Source organism: Argentina anserina, chromosome 4, assembly GCF_933775445.1.
Source record: "Argentina anserina chromosome 4, drPotAnse1.1, whole genome shotgun sequence".
Taxonomy (NCBI): domain Eukaryota; kingdom Viridiplantae; phylum Streptophyta; class Magnoliopsida; order Rosales; family Rosaceae; genus Argentina; species Argentina anserina.
The window spans coordinates 26,707,210-26,734,584 of record NC_065875.1 but is presented as its reverse complement, the minus strand read 5'-3'; the positions used below and the strand labels follow the sequence as shown (position 1 = coordinate 26,734,584).

General features: G+C 38.4%; 4 protein-coding genes across 5 annotated transcripts; all 4 read left to right on the top strand.

Annotated features, from left to right (window-relative positions):
* The first annotated feature begins 7 nt into the window (after positions 1-7).
* LOC126790051 (chaperone protein dnaJ 16-like) lies at positions 8-5,076 on the top strand. Of its 2 annotated transcripts, none has more exons than XM_050516180.1 (12): positions 8-381; positions 1,676-1,799; positions 2,006-2,088; positions 2,196-2,307; positions 2,396-2,500; positions 2,994-3,044; positions 3,593-3,682; positions 3,797-3,905; positions 3,999-4,147; positions 4,255-4,308; positions 4,420-4,642; positions 4,739-5,076. In XM_050516180.1, the coding sequence occupies exons 1-11, from the start codon at positions 239-241 to the stop codon at positions 4,636-4,638; spliced, it is 1,239 nt and encodes a 412-aa protein (XP_050372137.1). In that variant the 5' UTR covers positions 8-238; the 3' UTR covers positions 4,639-4,642; positions 4,739-5,076. The 2 variants fall into 2 exon arrangements, with proteins under 2 accessions (XP_050372137.1, XP_050372136.1); XM_050516179.1 differs by having other exon boundaries at positions 4,734-5,076.
* A 4,029-nt stretch (positions 5,077-9,105) lies between these two features.
* On the top strand, positions 9,106-11,150 carry LOC126790423 (IAA-amino acid hydrolase ILR1-like 4). Its single transcript, XM_050516642.1, has 4 exons — positions 9,106-9,532; positions 9,955-10,395; positions 10,481-10,609; positions 10,702-11,150. The coding sequence occupies exons 1-4, from the start codon at positions 9,164-9,166 to the stop codon at positions 11,086-11,088; spliced, it is 1,326 nt and encodes a 441-aa protein (XP_050372599.1). The 5' UTR covers positions 9,106-9,163; the 3' UTR covers positions 11,089-11,150.
* Positions 11,151-14,615: 3,465 nt separating this feature from the next.
* On the top strand, positions 14,616-19,495 carry LOC126790582 (uncharacterized). The gene is made up of 18 exons (XM_050516882.1): positions 14,616-14,773; positions 14,857-15,109; positions 15,336-15,554; positions 15,903-15,961; positions 16,138-16,275; positions 16,366-16,440; positions 16,560-16,643; positions 16,745-16,806; positions 16,985-17,054; positions 17,238-17,313; positions 17,394-17,524; positions 17,954-18,013; positions 18,150-18,224; positions 18,325-18,429; positions 18,538-18,633; positions 18,729-18,809; positions 18,895-18,996; positions 19,093-19,495. The coding sequence occupies exons 1-18, from the start codon at positions 14,732-14,734 to the stop codon at positions 19,159-19,161; spliced, it is 1,797 nt and encodes a 598-aa protein (XP_050372839.1). The 5' UTR covers positions 14,616-14,731; the 3' UTR covers positions 19,162-19,495.
* A 1,164-nt stretch (positions 19,496-20,659) lies between these two features.
* On the top strand, positions 20,660-21,170 carry LOC126791811 (gibberellin-regulated protein 3-like). The gene is made up of 3 exons (XM_050518299.1): positions 20,660-20,755; positions 20,858-20,900; positions 20,986-21,170. The coding sequence occupies exons 1-3, from the start codon at positions 20,660-20,662 to the stop codon at positions 21,168-21,170; spliced, it is 324 nt and encodes a 107-aa protein (XP_050374256.1).
* Positions 21,171-27,375: the final 6,205 nt, after the last annotated feature.

The window sequence follows — 27,375 nt, the reverse complement described above, 5'->3', positions numbered from 1 at the left end:
CTCTTTCCCTCTCTCTCTCTCTCAGCTCTCTCTAATCTCTCTCTCTAGAGACAGCTCGGATGTGCATGGAGTCCATCGCTGTTTATCTTTTCTAGGGTTTCCAAGGCTGTTCGGGATGCCACACTTATCGGAAATGAGGCTAAATTCAACTTCGGAATCGTGAAAATTTCCGGTAGGGTTTCTATTTTGTTTGTTTGACGAAATAAAGAGCTCCGCCGGCGAAATTTGAATTCGGAAAATGCCGTCGAACAGCCGATCGAAATCGGAGAAGCCTGAAGCGGCGGCGAAGCAGCTCCGGCGAGACCCCTATGAGGTCCTCGGCGTCTCCAGGAACTCCACCGACCAGGAAATCAAGACCGCTTACCGGAAAATGGCCCTCAAGTACGTTTCGAATTTGTGTTTTATTGCTTTCGTTCTTGGATTTGGCTTTCAGCTTGATTCAACTCAGGTTTAGGTTTTCTGTGTGGTTATTGATTTGATAAAGAAAGATGTATCAATCTTTGAAATTGGGAGCTCAAATTTCACTAGTGTCAATCTTTGTTAGGGGTTTTGTTAGCTTAGGAGTAGATGTTGATAGTTTTGCCTAGAAATTAATGAGTGTTAGATTAGAGGTTGAGCTATTTTCTTGAATTATAGCTTGAAATGGAGGTTTGGTGTGTGTTGGTGAACTAGTGGTTAAAAGAGAGCGTATTAGGGAGTGAAAGATTGTTTTGAAATTGAGGATAAACTTGAGATTTCCGGATGTGAATCAAGAGTTACGATTTCTTTCTTGTTGAATCGTGGACGATAATACTACGGTAAACTCATAGAGCATGGTTGTGGGAGTGAAAATTTTGCTCAAGTGCAAAAGAATGATGATATGTACGGTGAGGGGGATGTAATTAGTATTGTTTTATGAGTTTGGTGGAGGATTCACCATTACGGTACTGTTAGGAGTGCTAACAATAGTGGACTTGAGACTTAGTACCTGGTGGGATTAGTAAAGTTAAATTTCTGGCCTGTCGGACGAAGATCACTGTGAAATGCAATATCCAGTTGACTCTAAATGGGGGAGAAGTGACTTCACTGGTTTACTATGGTTGTATTTAATAACCTGCGAACAGAAGTAAGATTAGCTTTGTTTGTTTTTAGTTTGTTGAAGAATTGCATTATGTGAGAGTATCTCCTTTCTTTGGGAGCATCTACTTTACCAGAGCTGAGGAATTATTTTGCAATAATTGTTCTTCCGCATGCACTGGTGGCAGCTGCAGTACCAAGGTTGTTTAAGTAGTTAGAGTATTAGGTTTATCAAAGCAGGCAAGTTGAATAAACTGCGAGGTCCATATGGTCTTCAATATGTTTGATGGTATTGGTGAAGAAATTTGACACATTTTGGACTTAATCTTTTGACAGCAGAAAAACAGAAGTGTTGTGGGTGCCTAGTGTCTTTGGTTTACTTTGCTTGTCAGTCAAATTGTGATCTTATCAAATGTGATAAGTTGTACCGAGAAATTTCAGGTTCTCATATATTATGTGTCATTGGTATTTTCTTGTATAATGTGGAGGAATTGAAAATGTGCATTGGTCTTTAGTCTGGTGGTAAGATGTAGTTTGAGTTGGTTTGCGAGGGTTCATATAGAGATAAAGAAATAAGAGAATACATGTCAATGATAATGTTCCAACTTTATCATTGCAGGTACCATCCTGACAAGAATGCAAATGACCCTCAAGCAGCTGATGTTTTTAAGGAAGTCACATTTTCTTATAACATCTTGTCTGATCCAGACAAACGGCGGCAATATGATGCATCTGGCTTTGAGGTGAGATATTTTTTGGTGTGCTTAAAATGTTGGACTATTGTAGCTCAGTTGCCTACATTTTGATCAGATTTCACACGTATGGCTGTTGACATGACATCTGTTTTTTTCTTACCATGTCCTTCATTCGGATTTTGTTGTTACAATTTTATTTTCCTTGGCTTAGCATGAGTTTTTTTGCTGATCTAATTCCTTTGTATGTTAATCAGGCTGTTGAATCAGAAAGCCAAGAATTGGAATTGGATCTTTCAAGCTTGGGGGCAGTAAATACCATGTTTGCTGCTCTTTTTAGGTATATTTGGCTTATTTTAGTGCTTGTCTAATCTTCAAAGTTGTCTTCTTTTGGCTGTAAGTGTGAACATCTTTCTGATGGGGTCTTAATGATGTTTTACACATCAGTAAACTCGGGGTGCCAATTAAAACTACTGTCTCAGCGACTGTCCTGGAGGAGGCACTAAATGGCATGGTCACTGTTCGTCCACTTATATTGGGGCAGCCTGTCACGAAAAAGGTATAAAACCCTTATTTGGCTGAGTTCTTTTTATTAAAAGGTTGAGAAGCAATTCATTATTCAGCTTATTTAGTATATCTTACAACAGGTTGAGAAGCAATGTTGTCACTTTTATTCTGTCGAAATATCTGAAAGCGAAGCACGAGCTGGTTTGGTTTGCCAAGTGCAGTCATCTGACAGAAGCAAGTTCAAGGTATTAATCTAAATCTCTTAGTAATGTCAGTTTTTATGAATTCTGTGTTGGTTAGTGTATGTATCTTTATTCTGTTATCTTCTTGTTATTGCTTTTCTTGGCATCCTATCATGACTTGTAAAGTGTAGCTTTGAGTCCAAGTGACTCTTTTTAATTTCATGCATTTGACTTTTAAGTTTTACAGTTTGTCCATCTCTTGCATGTAAATTTTCTTGAGTTTTTCTTTTTAAATCTTTCGGCCAAAGAGAAAAACAAATTTGAGCCTGTGGTTTGGTCATTTGGGGGAACAGTAGGCAATTTAGCAGATGGTCTCAAGTGAAGTTTTAATTTTACCATATCGAGCAATTTATTGATTATATGAGTGGTGAATCATATTATGGTTAATAGAATTGGAGTTCATATCTTATTACCAAGAAGATATTTGTAATATTATTTTCTTCACTTCAAATCATGGATAATCAATAGTTTCAATAGCGTAGTTGTCCTTGTGCAGCTGTTATATTTTGATCGGGAAGACAATGGTGGATTGGGCCTTTGCCTACAGGTACAACAGTTTTCCTTACAGTTATGATTTATTGGGTATCCACGAATCATATATTGAGTTCCTTAGCCCCTTCTATTAGCTTTCATCTATACATGTAAATCCGCCTTGCATATGAGATTTAAAGAATAGGACAATTCTCTGAATCTGAATTCTACCATCCGTCTTTACAAGGCAGATGTAATCTCAACTTTGTTTACATGTGAAGAGACTAGAGAATATGATTTTCCTTTCTTTTTAATCGATCAAGACTTCTAGTCTTGTTTCTTCTTCCTAATTTACTTTGCCTTAGAGGGAGACAGGGAGGGAATGTCGAAGGAAGAACAAAAAAGGTGTTACGGTGTTAATGCTTTCTTTCAGTAATGGACCCCTACGTGCATAGAATTTGTGGTTGCAGAGCACTGTTCTTCTCAGTTTTAGATGATATGGTGTAACTACTACGTTTTTATGTCAGTATATTGTTACGTTTTTATGTCAGTATATTGTCACGGGAATGTGCCTGTTTATTATGTTTGGTTTATGCTGCTCATTTGCAATTATTATTGATATAGGAGGACAGTGCAAAAACAGGAAAGGTTACATCTGCTGGGATGTATTTTCTTGGTTTTCCCGTATATCGGTTGGATCATACATTGAACTCGGTGAGCCCATAAGAATTGTGATATGAATTCTATTTTCAAATTTCAGTTATCTAATGGTTTCGAATTTGTTAATCAAATTGTTCTTAATATGGGTTTTGGATGTTTTGGTTCCAGATGGCCGCTGCAAAGGATCCCGATTCAGCCTTCTTCAAAAAGCTGGATGGATTTCAGCCATGTGAATTGAATGAGTTGAAAGCTGGAACCCATGTGTTCGCTGTTTATGGTCTGTAATTCCTTTTGTTACTTAGCTTCTTATGTTATGGTACTAGCTGTGGAACTTCAGTACCAACCTTGTTCTATTGCAAATTGTATCCAGGTGACAACTTTTTTAAAAGTGCAACCTACACAATAGAAGTTCTTTCTTGTGAACCCTTTCCAGAAGAGAAGGAGAATTTAAGGACTGTGGAAGCTCACATACTTACAAAACGAGTAGAGTTGTCAAAATTTGAGACAGAGTACAGAGAGGTAAATATCTTTGCCTTACTCTTATACTTCCCAAGCATTGCTCTGCAGATGCATGTTATCAATTGCAAAGCTCTCTTATCTTAGCCTTTCACATGGTATATGGACAGGTTTTGGCACAATTTACAGAGATGACCAGTAGATATACACAAGAAATGCATGAGGTGGAACTCTTCAGAAACTTTTGCTCAACTCTGTTTAAAAACCCTGTTGCATAGTTTTGTGATACATATGCGTTTGCTCTTTCTTTCCCTCTATCTTGGTTTCTTTCTCAGATTGATGAGCTTCTCAAGCAGAGGAATGAAATACATGCACTGTATACAACTGCTCCTCCAATAAAGCGCAGTTCAAGTAGGAGTAGAAATAGGGGTCATTCGAAGGAGGAAAAAGAAGGTGCTCCAGTTAGAGAGAAGAAATCTACACTCAGAGATCGAACTAAGAAAAAGAAATGGTTCAACATTCACTTGAAGGTCGACAAAAGAAAACCTTGCTGACACAGTAAGTCATGACATTTTCTATTTCCAGTGCAGTCGTTCCACTTCATTTTTTAGGTAGGTTTTGCTTTATGATTTAGCTCCCTGTGCTGCAGAGAAGTCCCGTCAGGCAGTAAAGTACGCAAATTTTGGTTGTGCTGGTCTGGTATCCATTGAAGCAAAGTACAAGTCTGAGCTTTTGGTAAACCAGGGTGTCGAACAATGATTTGGCTTCATTATTGTGGCATTGCAAAGTTTACAACAGCTCATTGTTATGTAAAATTCTTTATTTATCTGTATGCCCCATGTCATTCTTTTTTGATCAAATATGCTCCATTTATATCCCACTTGTTCCGTTACCTCCACGCATTTGTACTGATCTGTATATGTAAATTAGAACGATTTATCTGAAAAACCATGAAGGTTTTCTTATCTACTCGGTTACATTTTTTGCATGAATTTTTTTGTCTTACCGTATGAATGATGCTGCATAATAAGCTTTGGGTAATAATGGCTTGCAAGATGAAGAGCTGTCTATTATATACATTTTGTTTCACTGAACCTTACACAATAAAAGTATTAACATCAATACATGTCCGTGATCTTTAACTACCAATTTCTGTTAATTTTCTCATTCTCCCCTAAGTTTTGAGATTGAAGGCGTCACTTCTGCGCCCGAAATCTCCCTTCCTTCCCCATTTTGGCATTATAACGGCTAACCTTCATTGATAGCTGGAGCCCGGAGGAAAGGTGGTTCGTCGCGTTGAAGTTGATGCTGGGCCTCGTCCTCATGTTCACTGCCATGGCTTGGTCGGAATGCATCCCAATGCAACAACCCTAGCCCCTTCTGCAAGTTTGTAATGAATGTATTGGGGAACTTGCCAAGTGTCATGACGTTGTTTAACGCCGACTTGGAGGGTTCTTTGTCGCCATTTCCGGTGGACGTTGAGTCTCCGGCGGGTGAAGAGGTTTATGATCTGGGACAAGGGACAGATCCAGGTTTAGAAGTGATAGGCATCAAAGCTATCATGACTGGTAGGTTTCAGTTAATTTGTGTGTTTCAACTGTATTTAGGTATGAATTTTGGAGTTATATAAACATATATCCACACAAATTTTGTAAAATGTATCCATCTGTGATGTTATACACGTTGATGATATAATGTAGGGAATTTGTTCTTTCGTTGAAATGTTGGAGGAAACTAATTATGCAAATTCTTAGATGATAAATTTTATATTTATATAAATATTACATTGTTTCTTGAATTGTTACAATGATTTGAATTATCATAACCTAAGTATAGTAGTATCAGCCTAGTCTCGTAGCCTCTAAATCTACATATTCATCTCTAGTTGCATAATAAGAAGGAATTTTTTTATAAATAGTACATGAAATAAGAGACTGTGAATTTCAGTATACGAATTTGCAAAACATAAATTTTGATACATCAAGTAGAATGACCGACCCAATATACACACACCCCGTTAGTGATGGTGTTAGATTAGACACAGATGTCAGAAGCTGTAGGGGTAATTTGAATCTCCTCTCATTTGCACACCCAGCTCTCTCACCGCGCACATGATTGAACAGAGAGACATCAAAGCCCTTGCTAGAGCTACATTTCTTGCTCTCTCAAAATGTCTGCCTCCTTTTTGATATGGAATAAATAAGCATAAGAAATTACGTCTGCAATCAAAACTCCGCTGCGGAATCCACGAAGGTCCGACCCCACTGTCTATTATATTTCCTCATTCCGACTCACTTCCCTTGTGCAAAAGCTAAACCAATCTGCGCTTCTTGCAGATCAATCAAGTTGGGTTTTGCCCCTAAAATTTAGACCCAGAATCAAACTGCACCGCTGGCCTTGTATTCATCCTCGGCGAATAAGAAACCAATTCGAACAAGAAGGCCATGGTGTATATGATTGAGATCGTCATGGTCATTGGACGCAAGGAAGACGAATCTGAGCAGGCAAAGATCGCGCCACCGTATAATATAACGACAGCTCGATGATGGACTTGAAGTATTGCGAAGAGAAAGTAGGGTGGTCTAGTTTGAGGTTGCGGTGGAGGAATATATTCTCGATATATCCCCAATATTAAAAAATGACACGATAAGTTGTTTATCAGTCTATTATATCGGTTAACTCGGAAAATCAAGTCAAATAACGATATATCAGGTCAAATTGAGTGTTTAAAAAAAATGAAAATAACGTCGTTTTGAAAAAATAATTTAAAAAAAATAAAAGTTTCGTCAATAACATTCGATACCGAGAGAGTTTATGATGAATGATCACCTCTATTTTTATCAATTAATACTATTTATGTATTTTAATTGTCAAAAAATCAAATATTTTTTATGAAGTTTATTTAGTATATTTATTTCTATAAGTTTTAATTTCTTGAATTTATTCAGTATATTTTGATGTATATGTTTATTAATATATTAAATTTAATTAAAATTAACAAAAACGATAAATTTGATATATACTCGAAAATAGCTTAAAATCATGCCTTTTCTTGGTGTTGTGTAATTATAATCATGGCTTCCTTTGGTGGTGTGGAATTGGAAGGTGGAAGAATCATTGTTGTAGAGGCTGCGGCGGTGGAGATCCGTGACTTTGTGGTTTGGTCTGATCTCTGTGAGAGAGAGTTGGTCAGGGGTGTGAGATAGGAGAATTGAAAGTGTCATATTATCCTTCAACAGAAGGTAATTATACATTTATACCTGAGTGCTAATGGAGTGTACACAAAGTTGATCAGGGTTGTAACTAGATGTGCTAATGTTAATGTTTATGTTTTGCAACTCGATGTACTGAAATTAATAGTGACTCTGAGTCTCTGACTTCATTTACTAATCTTAAAATTTTCCCTAACAAAAATCTTCATATTCACCTCTTGGTGTGAAATAAATTTACCGATCATCATTATTGTATCCAACTTGTGCTCACCATTACCATTTTAAACTAATGATATGTGTTTAATTGTTTAATTATTATCTAAATATGAATTTGAAAAAAACATATGTCATGAGTTTAAAAAAATTAACACAAAAATAATGGTCGGCAAATTTTTAATCCCCCTGGTGGGTCTGTGGTCTTATACTCTTGATGGGTCGGTAGGTTAGCGCTGACAGCAAGTAGAGTATTGCAATTATGAGATATATAACAATAAGCAGGTTTTCTTCTTCAGTATAGTGTCGAGATAAAACAGTAAACGCTATTTTAAAGTTCGGTATCAATAAAATTATCTTCCTCATAATTCACCATGGTTAATTGTTAAAACATTGATACGTACATTCCTTTTCATATGAAAGCCACCATATAGCGCTTAAAATTGTTTTTTTTTCCTAAGAACATTCAACTACGCATGATGAATCGGTGCTAAATAGTACAAGGATAAAGATGACACGACTCTGGCCAACATAATTTTTGCTGTCGCCACATGAATCATTTCTTTCACATGCAAAAATGAAAATAAAGACCAAAATAGACTGATGGAAGGGAACTAGGGAAGCATATATGAAATGACCATTCGACTGTGTGTACTTCCAGCACTGGCACGTTTTCAATGACTTTGAAAACAAGCAGAAGATAATTGAGTGTGACCTTGTCTTGCCGTAAAGGAAAGAAGAGAGCCAGTTAAGTCTGTTCTTGTGAGTAAACAGATCCCCTTGCCAGTTTGAACTTCCAGCCACCGATTCATATGTACACGTCTCTTCGATCAGCTATATGTCCACTAGTGACTAGCCCCAACTGATCAATTCCACCACGTTCTCTCCATCCCTTAGTCAATCGTCCCTGCTCAAATACAATGCATTCCAATTTCTCTTATGTACGTTACACTCAGAAAATGTGAATTCTAAAATTATAAGAAGTTTGCAAGTTTTACAATTACTGGAATCGATTAGAGAAATTCTATGATGTAGCGCTTCATGCGTGCAGCGCTCCTAATTCACCGTCAATACATCTCATATACCCCACGTGCATTTCAAGACACCATCTATCTACCGTTTAATTCAGTATGTATGGTATGCAGCGCTGCACTATAGACGAATCTGAATCGATTAAGAAAAATAAACCGAAGGCGTGAAAAACCACATCGTATTTTGAAACTTGATAGAAATTAACGTCTCACGGTCTCATTTTAATTACTTCGCAACTATATTATCCTCGAAATTGAGTCAAAGGTGCAATGTTGACTTGATCTACGATGTCGTATTCCTGCCCCCCTAACTGACCTGGTTTATGGAATGAGTTCCACGATAAGATGCTCTAAATCGCACGATTTTAAAGACCATTCTCTAGAATATATACCGTTTTCTGTAGTTTTGTTTTTGTCATGCACTTTCAATCCTACTCAGTGCAGTATATTTTGGCTGCAGTGAGATATTTTTTTCTTCTTCTTTGTTCAAACTTCACAGTTCAAACTTCAAACACAAAAGTCTTTCTCATATCGATATATAAGTAATACAGGTTTCCTCACTTTCTTGTATATATATATAAACAACCTCCTTGTGTTATTTATTGTATCCACCATTTGCCAATATGGACCTCCTGCAACTTTGGTTCCTCATCTCCATTGCCACACCTCTGTGTTTTTCTCTCAACCTCCAACCGCATACTATTAAGCCATCCATCAGTTATGGAAATCAATCAGTGAAGGATGATATAGTGAGGATGGCAAAGGAACCCAGCACAGCAAATTGGATGAAGGATGTGAGGAGAGAAATCCATGAAAACCCAGAACTTGCATTTGAAGAAACCAAAACAAGTGCAGTCATTCGGCGTGAGCTTGAAAAACTAGGTGTTTCGTATAGATGGCCTGTGGCGAAGACCGGTGTGGTGGCAACTATTGGCTCTGGTTCTTCTCCCTTTGTTGCTCTAAGAGCTGATATGGATGCTCTGCCAATGCAGGTAATTTTGTTTCTGTAATTATTGTATTACCATTCTAGTTTCAAGGGTATATTGTACTGCTGTTTTTGGTCAGATTGATCATTGATGCTTATATATGTGTGGTGGAAATTTACTTGTTAAGTAACTATGGTATATGACTAAAGATACTTATTGCTGCTTAAATGATTCAGATGACCTTTCCGTTTTATTCCTTTTATTGATGGTGCTCAATTAGATCAAAGTATACGATTGTTAATATGTTGAACAGTTTTTGAGGTGATACAGACTTCAAAGATACCCCTTTTGCCTCTTTATCAATTACTGTAGTCTGGTACTGTGTGTGGGAAAGGAGAGGGACTCAAAACCAGAAAATGGGATCTTGAGATTGGTTTTCTTAAAGCAGTTCTCAATTATACTGATAGCACTTCATATGAATATTACAGGAATTGGTGGAATGGGAGCACAAGAGCAAAGTGGATGGGAAATTCCATGCTTGTGGGCATGATGCACATGTTGCAATGCTACTTGGTGCTGCAAAGGTACTCAAACAAGTTGAAGATAAATTGCAGGGTACAGTTGTTCTCATATTCCAGCCGGCTGAGGAACGTGGGGAAGGCGCAAAGGACATGATCAAAGAAGGGGTACTTGACAATGTGGAGGCCATATTTGGGATTCACATTGTGAATAGATACGCTAGCGGCGTAATTGCATCGAGGCCTGGAGAATTTTTAGCTGGCTGTGGGAGCTTCAAAGCAAAGATTATTGGGAAAGGGGGTCATGCAGCTCATCCCCAACAGTCCATTGATCCAATTTTGGCAGCATCAGCATCAGTAGTCAGCTTGCAAAGCATTGTTTCTAGAGAAATAGACCCTCTCGATTCCGGGGTAAATTTTTATTCAACTTGTTTGTCTTCTTTGGTATGCAATTTGAAGTGAAAACTAGTACTAACTGAAGTCTTGAACTTTGCAGGTAGTATCTGTAGCTATGATCCAAGCAGGGTCTGCATTTAACATCATCCCTGACTCAGCTACAATAGCTGGTACTTATAGAGCTTTTAGTAAGAAGAGCTTCAATGCTCTCAGCCAGAGAATAGAAGAGGTACAAGTTGACTGAATTCACAGTTATACTACTCTTGAAAAATAGAAAAAATACACATTGACATTAAATCCAAATAATTCAAACTGTTTCAGGTTGTAAAAGGGCAGGCAGCTGTGCATAGGTGCTCTGCTGAGGTAGAATTTTTGGGGGAAGGACATCCAAACATTCCCCCTACCATAAACGATGAGAGAATATACGAACAAGTTCGAGGCTTATCAAATGAACTTGTTGGAAATGAAAATACCGAGTTAGCTCCTACCTTCATGGGGAGTGAGGATTTTGCTTTCTTCTTAGAAAAGGTACCTGGATCAATGTTCTTCCTAGGCACAAGAAATGAGAAGAAAGGAGCTATATATCCGCCGCATAGTCCTTACTATGTCATTGATGAAGATGTCTTTCCAATTGGTGCTGCATTACATGCTACCTTTGCCTATTCGTTCCTGTCGAATTCATCTGGGAAGTTGCATCTCCGTATGTGAGAATATGTGGATGTCCTTAGCTACCCCAATTATTTCATTGATTATAGATTCATGTAGTTGCTCATTTGAGCTTGATTACATTAGACTGTTCTGCAACTAGACATCTATTAATTTAACCAACATTAGTAAGAAAATTTATCCAATATATTGTTGAGAATATAAATCCCACATTGGGAATTGGAACCTAGCCTGTGGGTTTATAAGGGTTTGGGCCACTCCATCTATTGCCAATTGGTTTTGGATGTGAACCCCAGATCACTTTATCATGGTATCAGAGCGGGTTACCCACGTCCACGTGTGAAGCCCAAATGGCCACACGGACTCCACGTCACTCAAAATGTTGTCCACGTGTATGGCTTGAAAATTCGCCACACGTGCGGGGGCGTGTTGAGAATATAAATCCCACATTGGGAATTGGAACCTAGCCTGTGGGTTTATAAGGGTTTGGGCCACTCCATCTATTGCCAATTGGTTTTGGATGTGAACCCCAGATCACTTTATCATATATCAGTTCGAAATTATATATTTTTTCATCGATTGGAATCCTAGTAAAATTATACTCTACCGACTGTTATAGCTAATAAGATAGAAATACAAAGTGAAGAACTCAAAGAAGTCGTAAATGGCTAAATCTATATCTTCTCAGCAACATAAAGATCAACTTCCACCGCCATACGCAGGACTTTATGATCATTCGCACAATTCTTTGAGGCATTCGAGGCTTGGAACAATATTCTGTCCATTAAGGAAGAATGAGTCTGGACTGGAACCTGCAGGCGTGAGAGTGCGTCGGAAATGGACTTTATGGCAGCAACAAGATCACAATCTTCATCGTAATCGAATTTGACTGTGGCTTCATCTTCTTCCACATTCCAATTCTTTTCTGTTAACAACATATCAACATCAAATTCCGTAGTAGCATTAGGCCTCTGCGCTTCAAACCGTCTAATTATGGCCTTGATAAACATCAAAACCTTGGTGCATGACAATTCCTCGCTTTGATCAGGTTCTGCAACTCTAAGAAGCCATGCATTGCAGTAAGTGTCCCCAACAACTTCCCAGCGTTCTTCCATGACCATTGTCAATTCTTAAAAGAAGAAACCAGAAAAGGTAAATAAATGATCAATCACATGCACATATAAACTTAGAAATAGAACTGGAACGCATAAGTTATTCTAAACATACAATGCTGGTTTGTACAGTTGAAATACTAGCTTTTGATTTCTTTTGTTTGAAAAGGAAGATATGATTCTGCTCAACTGATTCAGATTTGTTTGATTTGTTTGATAAGCTAATATCTTATCAACTGTAACTAGAAAGTAAAGAGTAATTTTAGTTTTTTGTGTGACCAATATGGGATGGGGAGCAAATCAATCAATTTTCCTTTTTAATAGGAGGAAATTAAGAACTAAATCCATTCATGGCGAAAAAACTTACTTGAAATAAGGGGTATCCGAAGGCTAGAGACTTGGAGAACTTCACACGTGTTTACCTTTGTAATAGAGAAGAAGCAGCGTGTGAATTCAAACTCGACAGCCTTCATGTGTATGTTGTTCATTTTATTAGTGTAAAACACAACTTTCATGGATCACTTGTATTCAATTCATGTGTGACTATGTGAATATAGTGCTTGGTGTGTGGTGGGAACCGTGACGGTTAATGGCAGCGGAGACTTGATGGCGGTTTTGGCCCGATTCCGGGGGTGGGACGGCAGTTTTGGCATCTTGGGCCCAGAAAGATGGACGTCAAGGACATGTCAATACGTCATAGCCATGTCTACGGGCCCGATGGACATCAATACCATTAATTATTGTTTTATTTATATATTCTTTTTAGTAAATTTAGAATACATTGATGACTTCGATGATAAGACACCTTTTAATTTGGTATGGACAGTTAGGAGAATAATTTGGGATCCAAGCATCTTTCAGATGAGATGATGGAAATGATGGAGAAATTTTGATATGGTACGGTAACGAGTGATAATGTATAGTAATCATTTTTATCTTTTATATTTCAATACGTGAATTTGTTATAATAAAATTATAATTTAATATATTTTTATTATTTATAAAATAATATTTATAGGTATATATGATTTTAAACTAAGATTTTAGGTTTTAGGGTTTATTGTATTGGAGTGTGGTGTATGATTTTAGAAAGTCTTTGACAAAATAGTTTAAATGTAATTTTTTTAATTAAATCTTAAATGTCAAATTGTGATCGGAATGACATACCACTAAACATTTTCAAATGATTAGGGCTCAAAATTGTTGAAAATATATATATGTATACAAATATATTACATGTGTTTGAGTTGTTTCTTAATTAAGAGCTGAAACCTTGTTTGTAAAATTTATGAATATATTTCCAACCAAAGCCCTTATTGATAGTGATACCGTGACATTGTCACACTCACACCAGTCGTATGTGATATATCTCATTTCCAACCAAAGCCCTTTTATTGATAGAGAAAAAACATAACCAACAGTTGTATGTGATATATCTCATCTCCCCTTCATCTAGGCCAAAAAGAAAGCGACGACGAGAGCAAGGAACCCAACCACCAGTGAGGACGGATATGTGAAGCTGCTTGAGTTGGGATACGGCGGCGTCATAGATGTGCCATCAGGCATTGGGGGCATACCGGGCATTGGAGGCATGTCTGCCATCGGCGGCATCCCTTTCACGACTAGTTTTGGTACTGGCCTCATCCCCTTGATTGTGATTTTCATGTTCTTGGCTATTGGCGGCATCGGCGGCATCTCTTTGGCAACCTTTGCTATTGGCGGCATGGGGGGCATCTCTTTCGCCGGTTTCGCTATTGGTGGCATCGGCGGCATCTCTTTCGTTGGTATTGGCCTCATGCCTTTCGTCACTTTCACGTTCTTAAGAGTTGGCCGCATGCCTGTTACGCCTTTCAACCCTTTCACCACTTTCATTTCTTTATGTAATGGCCTCATTCCTTGCTTGCTTAGAGGTACCGCCCGCTGGCCTTCTCCAACTGCTGCACAAACCATGATTAGCACCGCGAAACACGCCGCGAGTAACACCGCCGACATGACCTGATTAGCCATGTCTAGCGTATCAACTTCTGATTAGAGAAAGATAATCCCTCTCTTTGCTTATAGCTACCACTTACCAATTACCATGCAGCTCATGGTACGTTTATATAACAAGGTGGAATCATGAATAGCCAATCGGACTGTCCAAGAATTCGAAGTCCCTTATTCGTTACCAACAAAATGAGGACAAAGCCAGCTACAATATCATGGCAAACAAGGACTCTATGCTCCCAATTCTCCTCAGCATGATCGAAGTTTCTGTTGGAATCAGCTTTGTCCTCCGTTCGCCGGCCAATGCTACTTGGTGCACTCATCAAATTCATGGGTGCGCTACAAAGCCGGGAACAGGCCCAATTCAGAAGACTTGTAAATATTTGGGCCCAAAACAAATACAAATAAGCCCAACAATGCGATCCTTCATTCCTTCCAGTGTATAGACCACTGATCATTCTTCTTCTGCTCTGATAACGCCAACTAACAAATTCCAGAAACCCCGCCGCTGCAGCAAAACCTTCGCCGCCGTAATCCGGTCATCTCCGCCGTAGCTTCATTCACCTCCTCTACCCTATGCTCTTCTAATGGGCTCCACTTCCGCCTTCTCTCTCTGCTCTCATCCCAAGGTACTCTCTCTCTCTCTCTCTCTCTCGAACTGTTTTTGCTTGAACGAATTGAAATTTGAATCCTGCTATTCGGTGTTCATCAGTTTCAATTGCGACGGAGACTCGACTCCGGAGGCTCCAGGAGTGACTTGTTCAGCCGCGGCGTTTGTTTGCCGCCGGTCGTTCCGCTCAGGAGGAGATGTTTAGTAGTGAAAGCCGGCGGCGGCGGTGCGAGACGGCCGGCTAGCTCTCGGAGAGTGTATAGGGAGTCTCAGAGCGTCAGCTCTGTTGCTGCTCCGGTTCAGCAGCTCGCTTCCTTCGTCGTTCCGGCGGCTTCTTTCTTCGCCGTCACTTTTGGTACTGATTTTGCTCTCAATCTCTGAAATGCTTGTTCTTCAATGAAATGCTAGATGAGTTTGAAGTAGGAGGAATTGGTTTTTACTATGTAGTTTACTGTGGTCTGTACAATTTTACTGTCTAGTTTACTGTGATTTGTATATGAAATGATGATGAGGATGATTAGCATTTGGTGTGTGTACATGGCGATTTTGTGAGCGCACTAATTGATGTTTTCAGCTGACAGTTATGTGGAAGCTGGTGGAGAAGCTTCTTGTTCCAAAGAAGGGGAGGATGACTTCGTCTGTAGACAGCAAGGCGCCTGAGCAGGGAGGAATGAAGTGGTCGATTTCCGCGGGATCAAATTTGTTGTCAGGTTTTGGTGCAAAGATTGAGAGAGAGTCCAAGCTCAAGCTCAATGACTTTGCCAAGGAACTTAGGTCTTTCAGTAGCGTCGATTTGTCAGGTAAATTTACTTCACGATGATGCTTATCTACAATTTCAGGCTCTTAAGAATCAGCCAGTATTGATAAGTTAATGTTCTACTTTTCCACTCAGGTAATAAGATAAGATGCATAAGGTTACTTATTTATATGAATTTCTTCTTGATACAAACTTCATTGTCGTTGCTTATATGTTTAAGAAGAGTTTTTCTTTCTTGCTCATTATTTAAGAATTGAGTCATCTCAATAATGTTTTTCCTCTCTTGGATTGCCAGCCTGAGTACAATTTAATGATTCAACTACCAAAATATCTATACTATTTTTAATGTTGGCAACAATTTATTTTGACCGTTAATTGTTTTGTCTGGCAGGGCGTAACTTTGGAGATGATGGGTTATTTTTCCTTACTGAGAGTTTGGGCTACAATCAGGTTATAGTTTTTAGCTCACATAGTTCCGCTGTGTGGTCCTATTGTACTTGTAAATTTGTTGATCTCATTGATTTGTGTAGTATGCGTTTGATCTGTATCAGATGCAGTACTCGCAGTCCAGCTTTTATATACAATTTTGTACTATGTTAACAGTCTGTGCTTATATTATGTGTCAGATTGCTGAAGAAGTAAGTTTTGCTGCAAACGGAATAACTGCTACTGGAATAAAAGCCTTTGATGGTGTTCTTCAAGCTAACATGATGTTGAAGACGCTTAATCTCTCTGGGAATGCTATTGGAGATGATGGAGCAAAGGTTGGTCTATATTTTTCCATCGATAGAGTTTTTATTGCTTGATGTTTATAGCTCAGACCTAATTGTTGTGTGATGTTCTCTTGTTCACAGTGCCTTTGTGATATATTGGCAAACAATAATGGCATTGAAAAGCTGCAGCTAAACAGTACAGACATAGGCGATGAGGTTCACTTACTTCTTGAATGAAAACTATTGTTCTGATGACTAAAGTCATGAGCTTTTGAGCTGTAAGAGGAGAATTTCCACCAACTCTATGCTTAACATTTTCTTGCTTTATTGTGCAGGGTGCAAAGGCTATTGCAGAATTGTTGAAGAGAAATTCAAGCTTGCGTGCTCTGGAGCTTAACAACAATATGATTGACTACTCTGTAAGTAATTGCGTCCAGAGAGTGTAATCTTAAGTGAAGTGAATCATGATTGAGTAACTGATTTGGTTTTATGTTTTTTTTTTGTTTGGAAATGGAGGTAGGGATTCACAAGTCTTGCTGGAGCTCTTCTTGAGAACAATACAATACGGAACTTACATTTAAAGTTAGTGACATCTCCTCCTATGTATCTTACTCATAATATAGTAACTAGTTTATATAGACTATTTGTTGTGTGGTTTCTGGCTATATCTTTGCTAGCCTTCTAAGTTAAGAAGCTCATATTAGCAGCACTTAATTTCTGTTCGTTCTGAATTTTTCCGGACTGTCTATTTATGTTAAAGTGGCAACTATGGTGGAGCCTTGGGCGCCAATGCTTTAGCCAAAGGACTTGAGGGGAACAAATCTTTAAGGGTACATATCTCATTCACTTCTATTCTTCTGTTACAAATGGCACAAAATACTCTATGAATGTTCAGTTAGTCTGGCAATGATATATTATTCCTCACCTGAAAATATGTTGCTGCTTTAGAAATTTAATAAAGGAACTTGGAAATTGTCAGACCTCTCAGATAAGTAGCTATGGTATATATGCAGGAACTCCATCTACATGGTAATTCCATTGGAGATGAAGGAGTGAATGCTTTGATGTCAGGTTTAGCTGTACATAAAGGTCTGCACTTTTCTCTGTCTATTGCGACTTTTGGTCAACAAATTTTCTCTGCAATTTATCTGATTTGAGAATATTCTTAGGTAAACTGACTCTTTTAGACATCGGCAACAACTCAATAAGTGCTAAAGGTGCGTTTCATGTTGGTGGATATATCAAAAGGACAAAAAGCTTGCTATGGCTGAACCTTTACATGAATGATATAGGGGATGAGGTAGTGTTTTCAATTTCTTAACTACTTTTGTTGTATATAGTTACGTTAAAGTGACATCAAGGATGCGGGAGAGTTTTCAAGCTGTTATCTACTTCTGTTATAATCATTGTGTGCATTGTTTAGTCACTGGAAGTGGAGCATTTATTGTTTCAAATAGATTAGGGATATATTGTTTCTTCATTTTAAGGTTATTGTCCTGTATATTTCTGCTCCTGTTATCACTGTTCAAAATTTGCTGGCCATGACACCTTAAGATGGAAAAGAGATAATTGATAACCTAAATTTTAATCTTTGCTTTCTATGGAACTAATTTCATTGTGAGGTGAGACACACCATGTAATTAAAATGCCTCAACCCCAATCGTTATAAATTTTATTACATAAAGAACAGCTTCTATTCTTAATGGTGTAAATTTGGTTAATTCCGTAGGGAGCTGGACACATTGCGGATGCTTTGAAGCAAAACCGGACTATAACAACCATAGACTTGGTGAGAAAAATGTGCTTGTCAGCATTCCTCATGCAGATTTAAATTATTTATCTATTGCTGTGTTCCTTGATATATATTTCTTACTTTTGAGAAGCCTTATTATACTGTTTATGAAAGTTGGGACTCATTCTTACAGGGGGGAAATAATATTCATGCTGAAGGAGTGACTGCATTAGCTGAAGCGTTGAAAGATAATTCTATTATTACATTTGTAAGTCTTTCTTCCTATTACCGGTTCCCTTCGTTTTTATTTTTGATGTAACGACATTACAATTCTCTCCCATTTCTGTCTGTCTGTCTGTCCCTCTCAGTTGGAAGTTGGTTATAATCCCATCGGACCAGATGGGGTGAAGGTTCTATCTGAAGTTCTCAAGTTTAATGGAAACATAGAAACCCTTAAGCTTGGGTGGTGCCAGGTAATTTGTTGTTTTGAACATGCTTTACGATTTCTGGATTTGGGTTTTATGGTAAATCTTTGAAACTCATTAGGATCCTATAACGGTGTAATATTAAATCTATTACAGATAGGAGCAAAGGGTGCCGAGTTCATTGCAGATATGTTGAAATATAATACCACTATACGTGTTTTGGACTTGAGGGCAAATGGACTACGCAATGAAGTTAGTTTCTGTAGATAAGAACTATCATGATATTCCCATTAAGTGACTTGATTACTCATATTCCATTTTCTTTTTCAATAACTTGAAATGTACAGGGTGCATCTTGCCTGGCTCGCAGCTTGAAAGTGGTTAATGAAGCCTTAACTTCATTGGATTTAGGGTTCAATGAGATTAGAGTACGTATCAACACCGTTTACTGGTTTATTTTTCATAGATTAGTTGATATCTTCATGCACCGTTTGATAATGGTGTTGTGTTCAGGATGACGGGGCTTTTGCAATTTCTCAAGCACTAAAGGCCAATGAAGATGTGACAGTCACATCTCTGAACCTTTCGAGTAACTTCCTCACTAAATTTGGGCAGGTATTCTTCTCATCCTCTTCTAGGAGGTCTCACCGGGTAGACATTTTTGGTTTCTAACTAATTTCGCTTTTGTCTTGATGCAATTTCATCATGCAGAGTGCTTTAACAGATGCAAGAGACCATGTATATGAGATGAGTGAAAAGGAAATCAACATATTTTTCTAGAAGGCGTTATTTATTAGACTAGAAATGCGGACCGTACGCTCGAAAACAATACCGTTCTTTTGTTGCATTCTGATCCCAAGGAGCATCGACTCCATGCATCAGAGTTCTTATCAAGTTCTACTGGTGAGGAACAGTAGGAAATTTTGACATCCAGATATCATAGTCAGTAATAGGTATGGTTCCAATGAGTTTTCTAATTTTTGTATGATGGACTGGCGCGATGATTTTTTCACTAGAATTCAAATAAGTTTACAACCTCAGAGAATGTGGATAGCATTTTTGGCAATATATATACATGCCTTCGGTACCAAAATACAAATTTTACCAGTGACATCATTTTCAATGTAGCTACTGTCTCATCTATGCACCTATTAGCTAATCGTGGCCTTTGCTTGGTAATGGCATTGATGCCGTGGCTGGCCGCGGCGTATGTTATAATATGGAGAGCCATGCATTGACTCACTCTAATGCATGTATGTGTCTCTCCCTTATCAATTTTCTGGTGAAGTTGCGGTGCCTAGCTGGTGCTGGTTTGGCTCCTCTTGGAAATACTAGTATAGCAGTGTGTGCTTTGGACAGTAAGGACAAACATCGTTTCAATTTTTGTGCTTTAAGATAGAACCACGATCACATGACTTGCATTTCTTCTCGTATTAGGATCTCTAAGGTCTAAAAAATCGCTACTGAAAATCGCAGAGCAAAGATCCAAATTGGGGGCTGAAGGTCACATAAGTCGTCCCAGTTGTGCTATACAGTTACTGTGCATGGACAGACTTACTCTGTCAGTCGTAGACTCGAATCTAGGAGGTTTGAAACTTCTAGCGAAATCATGTTTTGGAGATACAAAATGCCAAGGGAGGATTAGGAGTATTATCGAATTAGATGTATCGATACATTAATGAACCATAAACGAATTAGAGTTTCGTAGACTTAGGTTTGATGATATTGGAGGCTTCCAGCTCAAGATGAGCAAGCAGGCATTGTGCCAAACTTCGCCTATAACGAGACAGAAAAATACGAGGATGATGTCCATCCCTCATCTATAAGGGCACCGTATCTCTCCAACTGTTGTAGAGCTGGCTTCTGTTACGTTCAGTATTCATCTCACTTCACTGCTCCCTCAACCTCAACCAATTCACTATTACTGAGCTTTCGTTATCAAATCGACCATATATTTAGATATTCGACTCGTGCTGCTGACCCACCGAGACCGACATGTCGTCATTCTCTAATACCATGTTGGTGCTCATGGGAGTCATGGCTATGGCATGGCCGCTTCCGACCCACAAATCCAGCTCTGAAATTTATACTCGCTTCCTCGAGAAATTACTACACGCATGATGGGGCAAGATTGCAACTATACCAAAGAATCACGGCTATATAAAGAAAGCAGAAATACTCACGGTAGTTGAAAGCTAGCTTCAAGCTTCCCACAATTTGAACTGCACATATATTTTAGCTTTTGAGTTTGAATAGCAGAGAGTACTGCCACGACTAGATGGCGTCGCGTTTGCTTCTTGTCGCGGCGATTTTGATCTTCTGCGTGGCACATGTTTCAGCTGATGATGCTAAGGTGGAAGACCATGAAAGCCAGGTTCAATCATCACTTCCTTCTTCAATTAAGTTCTTTCATCTGTATTTTGCCTTCTTTCGAAGCTAACCCTAGTTATTACCAATTGTTTTGTTAATCTTCCAGGCAGTGGTGAAAGGACCTAACAGAAGGTTGTTGCCATATCTGAGTAAGTGTCTTTAGAAATTTATATTGTGAAGCACGCTCTGTGTTCGGATGAGATGACTTTTATCTGTTTGAATGTTTTGGTGCAGACTGTGAAGGGCTATGCAAGGGGCGCTGCAGCTTGCACTCGAGGCCAAATAGGTGCATCAGGGCATGTGGAACTTGCTGTGTCAGGTGCAAGTGCGTTCCTCCGGGCACCGCCGGCAACAGAGAGGTCTGCGGAACATGCTACACTAATATGACCACTCATGGCAAACGCCTCAAGTGCCCTTAAAATCACTGGCTATCCATCTTTCAAATATCCAGGAAAGTGAGGATCGGAATCAACATTTGGAATGAATAATTTTGTGAAACTTTTTAGATGTTCTTGTGTTGTATACTTGTTTGAGTTGTATCGCTTTTCTATGTTAATGCGAAATTTAGTTCGCTTAATTTACCCTGGCTATATATTCATATTGGTGTGTTTCAACGACTTGAAATTAAGGTGAACAATATTACAATAAACCAAAGTAGAACACATGCATCTTACTTCTGCGTTAACTCGATGAAGTTGTCTTTGCAATATCGGGCGAGCTTGCGTCGTATACAAGAGTAAGAGGCCTGTACGTATAAACCAACTGCTCTTTAAGAGGGCCATAATTTCTTTCTTTCAAGACATACACATTCCACATCCTAGAAACGGAAATAAATAAATCTTAATTAGGTGAAGATGTTTGAAACAATTAGGGCAGGAAAGGTGAGGAATCATAAGAAGTATAAGAAGTTTTAAAGCCAAAACGGAAGACAAACCCAGCAAGCTAACACATTGTACGTAGCAGTACAGAAAAAAAAATCAGATAAAACCAAAACTATCGAGAAAAAAATCGTCAGACTAAGCTCTCTGGAAGTCTAGGAACTACACTCCAGAAGTCTAGGTAATGGTGAAGGCCACCATGGTAGCTTAAAGTGGCAACCATATTTAACATTCTAAGACGTTTTATCCATCTTCGACCAGCTTCCTGTTCGTATGTTGTACTTGACTGTGTCTTCATCTACAGTTAAATAAACCACATCCAAATCATTTGAGTCATAGGCAATGTAGCACACTGATTTTGAATGCTTCGGAATCATTGTTTGGTCCAGTGTATAGCTTTTCATGTGTTCCAGACCCAGTTTTCGAGTTCCTTCCAGCATCATTTGGTCTAGCTCTTCTTCTTTCAACTCCTAAACACATAGCAAAGGGGGTTCCTCATCTAAGTTGCAGTATGCAACCGCACACGTCCTCCGTAAGTACCTATGTAACGAGGGTGACAAGAATTCATGGCACCATCGGGATCATAGGAGTGGTTGGCAGGCATTTCAATTTCTATTACATGAAATTGATAATGGCTATCAGCTTCAACATTAGTAGTAGTACCATTATTGATCTTGTCGTTGTTGATCATGAGCGGAGTACGAAGTGCAAGCAATCTGCCTTCACCAATCCAATATAGAATTCCGTTGCTACCAAATCTACTCCAATAGAATGTAATAACCCGAATTTTTCGGAACTAATTATCGAGTGTTTTCAATTTGTTAAATTTGTGAAATTAGTTCAAAACGACAATTGGTGGTTCGCGACATTTCGAAACGAAAACGGAAAACGTTCTCAGGTCGTTTAATTAGAAAAACGTTACGCTTCCGCAATGTATATATCGACTTTTATTTTGTCGCTCGTTTGCGAAAACTTCCTTCACGAAAATTGTAGAGCTCGACGATACGAGTTAGTGGACTCGTCACGCATTCGAATCGGACGTCGTATGTAAAAGTTATTAACGATGGAGGTTAGTTTCCGATTTTAGAAACGAGTATATAAATGAAATGTTTCAGTTTAGGGTTTCTAAAATTAGAAACCCCTCACTCTCTCTCTCTCTCTCTCTCTCTCTCTCTTCACCCCACGCGCCTCCCTCCCTCTCTTTTCCTCTCTCCCTCCCCGATCTCACTTCCTCACTGGTGATCTCCACCTCCAGCCCGTCGTGTCGCGCACCGCTGGCCCAGGAAGCACCGCGCGGCCCTCCTTAGTCGACCCTGAGGTCGACGCACCTTCTCGAGCCGCCGTGAGCCCTCGCTCTCCGACCCGAGCTCGCGCGATTCTTGTTGATGTTCCTCCGGCGATAATCTGACTTCCTCAAGCTCGATTCGAGGTGAGATTAGCCTAAGTTGGTTGTTGTGATGATGTTGTTGAATTTTTGAGTTGATTTGTGGTGTTTTGGGGGAGATCGGAGGTTGGAGATGGTGGGGAGGATACCGCCGCCATAGGCGGCGCGTGTGAGGGCGTGGAGGGGTCTAGGGGCGGCGTGAGACCGTGGGGAGGAAGAGGGGGAAGAAAGGAGGGATTTTGGGGCGGCGGTGGCGTGCTACGCGCCGGCCTTAGGCTCGGTGCGTGAATAGTGTTTTCGAACAGTAAATTTGTAAATTTTATTTTTACGACGGTGAATGTAAAAATGTGATTTACGTACGGTAAATGTACAATTTATTTTACGTACGGTAAATGTAAATGTACATTATTTTCAGTAAATGTAAAAAGTAATTTTAGAAGGGTAAATCAGTAATTAATATTTACTTAGACAGTATTTACATTTGAATGGTATTCATACGTACAGAAATACGTAAACAAAATATATATGTATAAGAATACGTAATTGATGTGTATTTGTACAAAAATACATGAATAGTAAATACGTGAACAGTAATTTCGTAAAACCAGAAATTGCTGAACAATAACTTATTATTACTGTTTCGGCATTTAAGGTTTACGAAACGATTCTAAATTCTTTTCTTATCTTTTCAAGGTGATCGATAAATCAAGGAATTACCTTCAGAAATTGTGGAATTACGCTCGAGTTGATAAGGTGAGTAAAATCTCACACAGTTACGAATCTACCCTTGTGGAGATTCAAGATTATGCAGAAATTTAAAGAATGAAATATGACATGTATATGATATAGTGGAGTATATATATCTTTGTATAAATGGTAAATAGGTACATATATATATATATAGTTTGCTATATTATATACTGTTATGGTTTCGTTGTGAATATGTCATTTTGATGACAAGATTTATATATCGAGCATGTGATTTAATATGTACAATATGAGGTGATGATTATTGTATGTGGTTTTAACATGATGTTTGTTAAAACGTTTTGTCTTCGGACGTGATTTGATGTCTTCAGACGAGTTTTGTCTTCAGACTAGTATTCAGACGTGTTAGGCATGTCGGAACCTAGCCTTTGGCCGGGCGAAAGTTACGATACAGTTAGAGCTCTAGTTTGTCTGCCGGAGTACTGCATGTGAGGTAACAGATGGGTTATCGGCTCATGAGTACTCATATTTTTGGATGTTGGGTAGCAAGAGGTTGCCCAATATCGGCGGTGTACTACGTGAGGGGTAACAGAGGTGTACCAGCGTTCATTTGTACCCGTATTATAAATTTATTTGGGTAAACAGATGGGTTGCCCAATTTCTTATGAGCACTTTCATTTACATATTTTTGGGACAACCAGATGGGCCGTCCATTGACTCATGAGTGCATTTATTTTTATCGATTTGTGAATTTTCGTATATATTGATATGCGAGTTATATTTTTATTTTACTCATACGAGCTGTAAAGCTTACTGGGTTTGTGTTTATAATCGAGGTGCACCAATTCAATGGTGTATGGGATAATTCCACATGTATTGATTAGTAGAAATCGAAGGACAACGCTGAAGACTTGAAGTCATTCATTTTCATGCTTGTGGTGAGGTTTTTATTGTGGATTTGTGTGAGAACTTGTGAGGGTTTATTTGTGGGTTTTGTGAGAGATTGTAAGGATTATTACATTTCCATTTTTATGTAATTGTTGAATTATAAATTTGGTTTGTAATAATTGGTTTGTCTGAGTTGTATTGTGAACTCAGTAATGATCCGCTGTGACATTTAAAATGATTTCGATTCATTGAGATTGTTTTAGTGTTTCACGTCTTTGAAATTTTGAGTTTTTATACTCGAAATTTTGGGGTCGTTACAATAGATGAGGCCGAAATAAGGATTATTACATTTCCATTTTTATGTAATTGTTGAATTATAAATTTGGTTTGTAATAATTGGTTTGTCTGAGTTGTATTGTGAACTCAATAATGATCCGCTGTGGCATTTAAAATGATTTCGATTCATTGAGATTGTTTTAGTGTTTCACGTCTTTGAAATTTTGAGTTTTTATGCTCGAAATTTTGGAGTCGTTACAATAAATGAGGCCGAAATACTTGAAGCCTTGCGGACATGGTACAACTATCTCTCTCCATTCACCAGTCTCACTAGAGACGACCTGGATATTTAATTCAAAACACGTTCCACTTTTCCTAGGACGAAGAAGTCTCACAACCTTGAACCTACAATCGGCGTTAATTTTAAAACCAGCATCACTGGTTTCTTTATAGTAAGGCTCACAGAAGAACCGCAAAGGTGGACGTTGTTCATGGTGTCCAGAGGTTGGAGGAAGACTAAGCACTTGCATGGTGCGTGGATTGCAGATGCAGTAATCGACGTGGATTTGTTTTTGGGTTTTTGGTTCGACACACAAAACCAAATCGTTGCGTATCGCTAGCACTAGTAATTTCTCATTCGATCTTAAGAAATTCCGGAATCTTTCAAAAGCTTTTGTAGGGAACAGTTCATTCCCACGGTTGTCTACAACACCACCAGCTTTGGGGGTTTGCTTAGAACTCCGGAGACGTAGAAATCGGCAAGTCAAATCAGGGTCAGACACGAGAGTGCACCACCGCTTTGGAAAACGAAATTATCATGTGGCAGTCGAGAAAGGATTTCATCCAATAGGTCGTTGCTGAGATCGCCAATATTGGTAACCATAGCTAGGTTTTGATGATGATCGCTTTGAATTACGTTTTGTTTGGTGGAAAAAAAAAAGGAGTTCGATCAAAGGAGTTCTACGGTATACAAGTAATACAACAAGTCTGCATTCAGCAATGCTAATACAATTAGTACTAAGACTAGTAGTTCGGTTCGGGATTCGGCTTATATCCGTATTGTAACGATCCTAAAATTTCGAGCTTAAAAACTCAAAATTTCAAAGTCGTTAAACACTAAACAATTTCAATGAAATCGAAATCATTTAACGTGCACAACGGATCATCACTGAGTTCTCAATACAACTCAGTCAAATCGATTATTACAAACCAAATTATAATTCAACATTATAATAAATGGAAATAAATAATCCTCACAACAACCTCACAAGATAGTCACACAAAATCCTCACACAAGCTGGAGGTAAATAACTTCAAGTCCTCTGAGCGGTCCGTCAAATCCCGCTAATCCACACCTGCGGAGTTATCCACTACACCATCGAATTGGTGCACCGGGATTGTAAACACAAACCCGGTAAGCTTTACAGCTCGTATGAGTAAAATAAAAACATAACTCGCATATCAACATATACGGAAATCCAGAAATCAACAAATATAAATGCACTCATGAGTCAATGGACGGCCCATCTGGTCGTCCCAAAGAAATATGAAATAAAACGCTCATGAGAAATTAAGTAACCCTTATGGTTACCCAAATGCATTTATATTACGGGTACCAAGAACGCTGGTACACATCTGTTACCCTTCTCGTAATACACCGCCGATATTGGATAGCCACCCGCTACCCAACATCCAAAACAATCTGAGTACCCATGAGCAGACAACCACCCGTTACCTCACATGCAGTACTAAGGCAGACAGACTAGAGCTCTAACTGTATCGTAACTTTTGCCCGGCCAAAGGTTAGGTTCCGACTTGCCAAACACGTACAATAATCTCACATCATATTGTACCAAATCACGTCCGAAGACAAATCAACATTTTAACAATCTCAATGTTAAAATCACGTACAATAATCTCACATCATATTGTACAAATCAAAATTATATGCTCGATATATCTTGTCATCAAAATGACATCATCACAATAAAATCATAACAGTATATTATATAGCAAACTATATATATATATATGTATTTATTTACCATTTATACGATATATATATATAATCCATTATATTTTATACATGTCATAATTTATAAACACGTCCGAAGACAAAACGTTAAACAATCTCCATATTAAACTCACATGCTTATCATCGAATTAACCTAATCCAGATGAATTCATAACAGTATATAATATAGCAAATTATATATATATGTACTTATTACCATTTATACAATGTATATAGAATCCATTATATTGTATACATGTCGTATTTCAATATTAAAAACTCTTGCAAATATCTTAGAATCACCGCAAGGGTAGATTCATAAATATGTGAGATTTTACTCACCTTATCGACTCGAGCGTAATTCCACAATTTCTGAAGATAATTCCTTTCCTTGATTTATCGATCACCTTGAAAAGATAAGAAAAGAATTTAGAAACATTTCGTAACCTTTAAATGCCGAAACAGTAATAATCTAT

Excerpts from the sequence above, each read along its gene's own strand:
- LOC126790051 (XM_050516180.1), top strand. The coding sequence starts at position 239 with ATGCCGTCGAACAGCCGATCGAAATCGGAGAAGCCTGAAGCGGCGGCG. Across the intron at positions 2,089-2,195 it reads ATGTTTGCTGCTCTTTTTAG|TAAACTCGGGGTGCCAATTA; the intron begins GTATATTTGGCT and ends TTTACACATCAG. Across the intron at positions 2,308-2,395 it reads GGCAGCCTGTCACGAAAAAG|GTTGAGAAGCAATGTTGTCA; the intron begins GTATAAAACCCT and ends ATCTTACAACAG.
- LOC126790423 (XM_050516642.1), top strand. The coding sequence starts at position 9,164 with ATGGACCTCCTGCAACTTTGGTTCCTCATCTCCATTGCCACACCTCTG. Across the intron at positions 10,396-10,480 it reads TAGACCCTCTCGATTCCGGG|GTAGTATCTGTAGCTATGAT; the intron begins GTAAATTTTTAT and ends TGAACTTTGCAG. Across the intron at positions 10,610-10,701 it reads TCAGCCAGAGAATAGAAGAG|GTTGTAAAAGGGCAGGCAGC; the intron begins GTACAAGTTGAC and ends AAACTGTTTCAG.
- LOC126790582 (XM_050516882.1), top strand. The coding sequence starts at position 14,732 with ATGGGCTCCACTTCCGCCTTCTCTCTCTGCTCTCATCCCAAG. Across the intron at positions 15,555-15,902 it reads CAGTAGCGTCGATTTGTCAG|GGCGTAACTTTGGAGATGAT; the intron begins GTAAATTTACTT and ends TTTGTCTGGCAG. Across the intron at positions 18,997-19,092 it reads TCCTCACTAAATTTGGGCAG|AGTGCTTTAACAGATGCAAG; the intron begins GTATTCTTCTCA and ends TTCATCATGCAG.
- LOC126791811 (XM_050518299.1), top strand. The coding sequence starts at position 20,660 with ATGGCGTCGCGTTTGCTTCTTGTCGCGGCGATTTTGATCTTCTGCGTG. Across the intron at positions 20,756-20,857 it reads TGGAAGACCATGAAAGCCAG|GCAGTGGTGAAAGGACCTAA; the intron begins GTTCAATCATCA and ends TTAATCTTCCAG. Across the intron at positions 20,901-20,985 it reads AAGGTTGTTGCCATATCTGA|ACTGTGAAGGGCTATGCAAG; the intron begins GTAAGTGTCTTT and ends GTTTTGGTGCAG.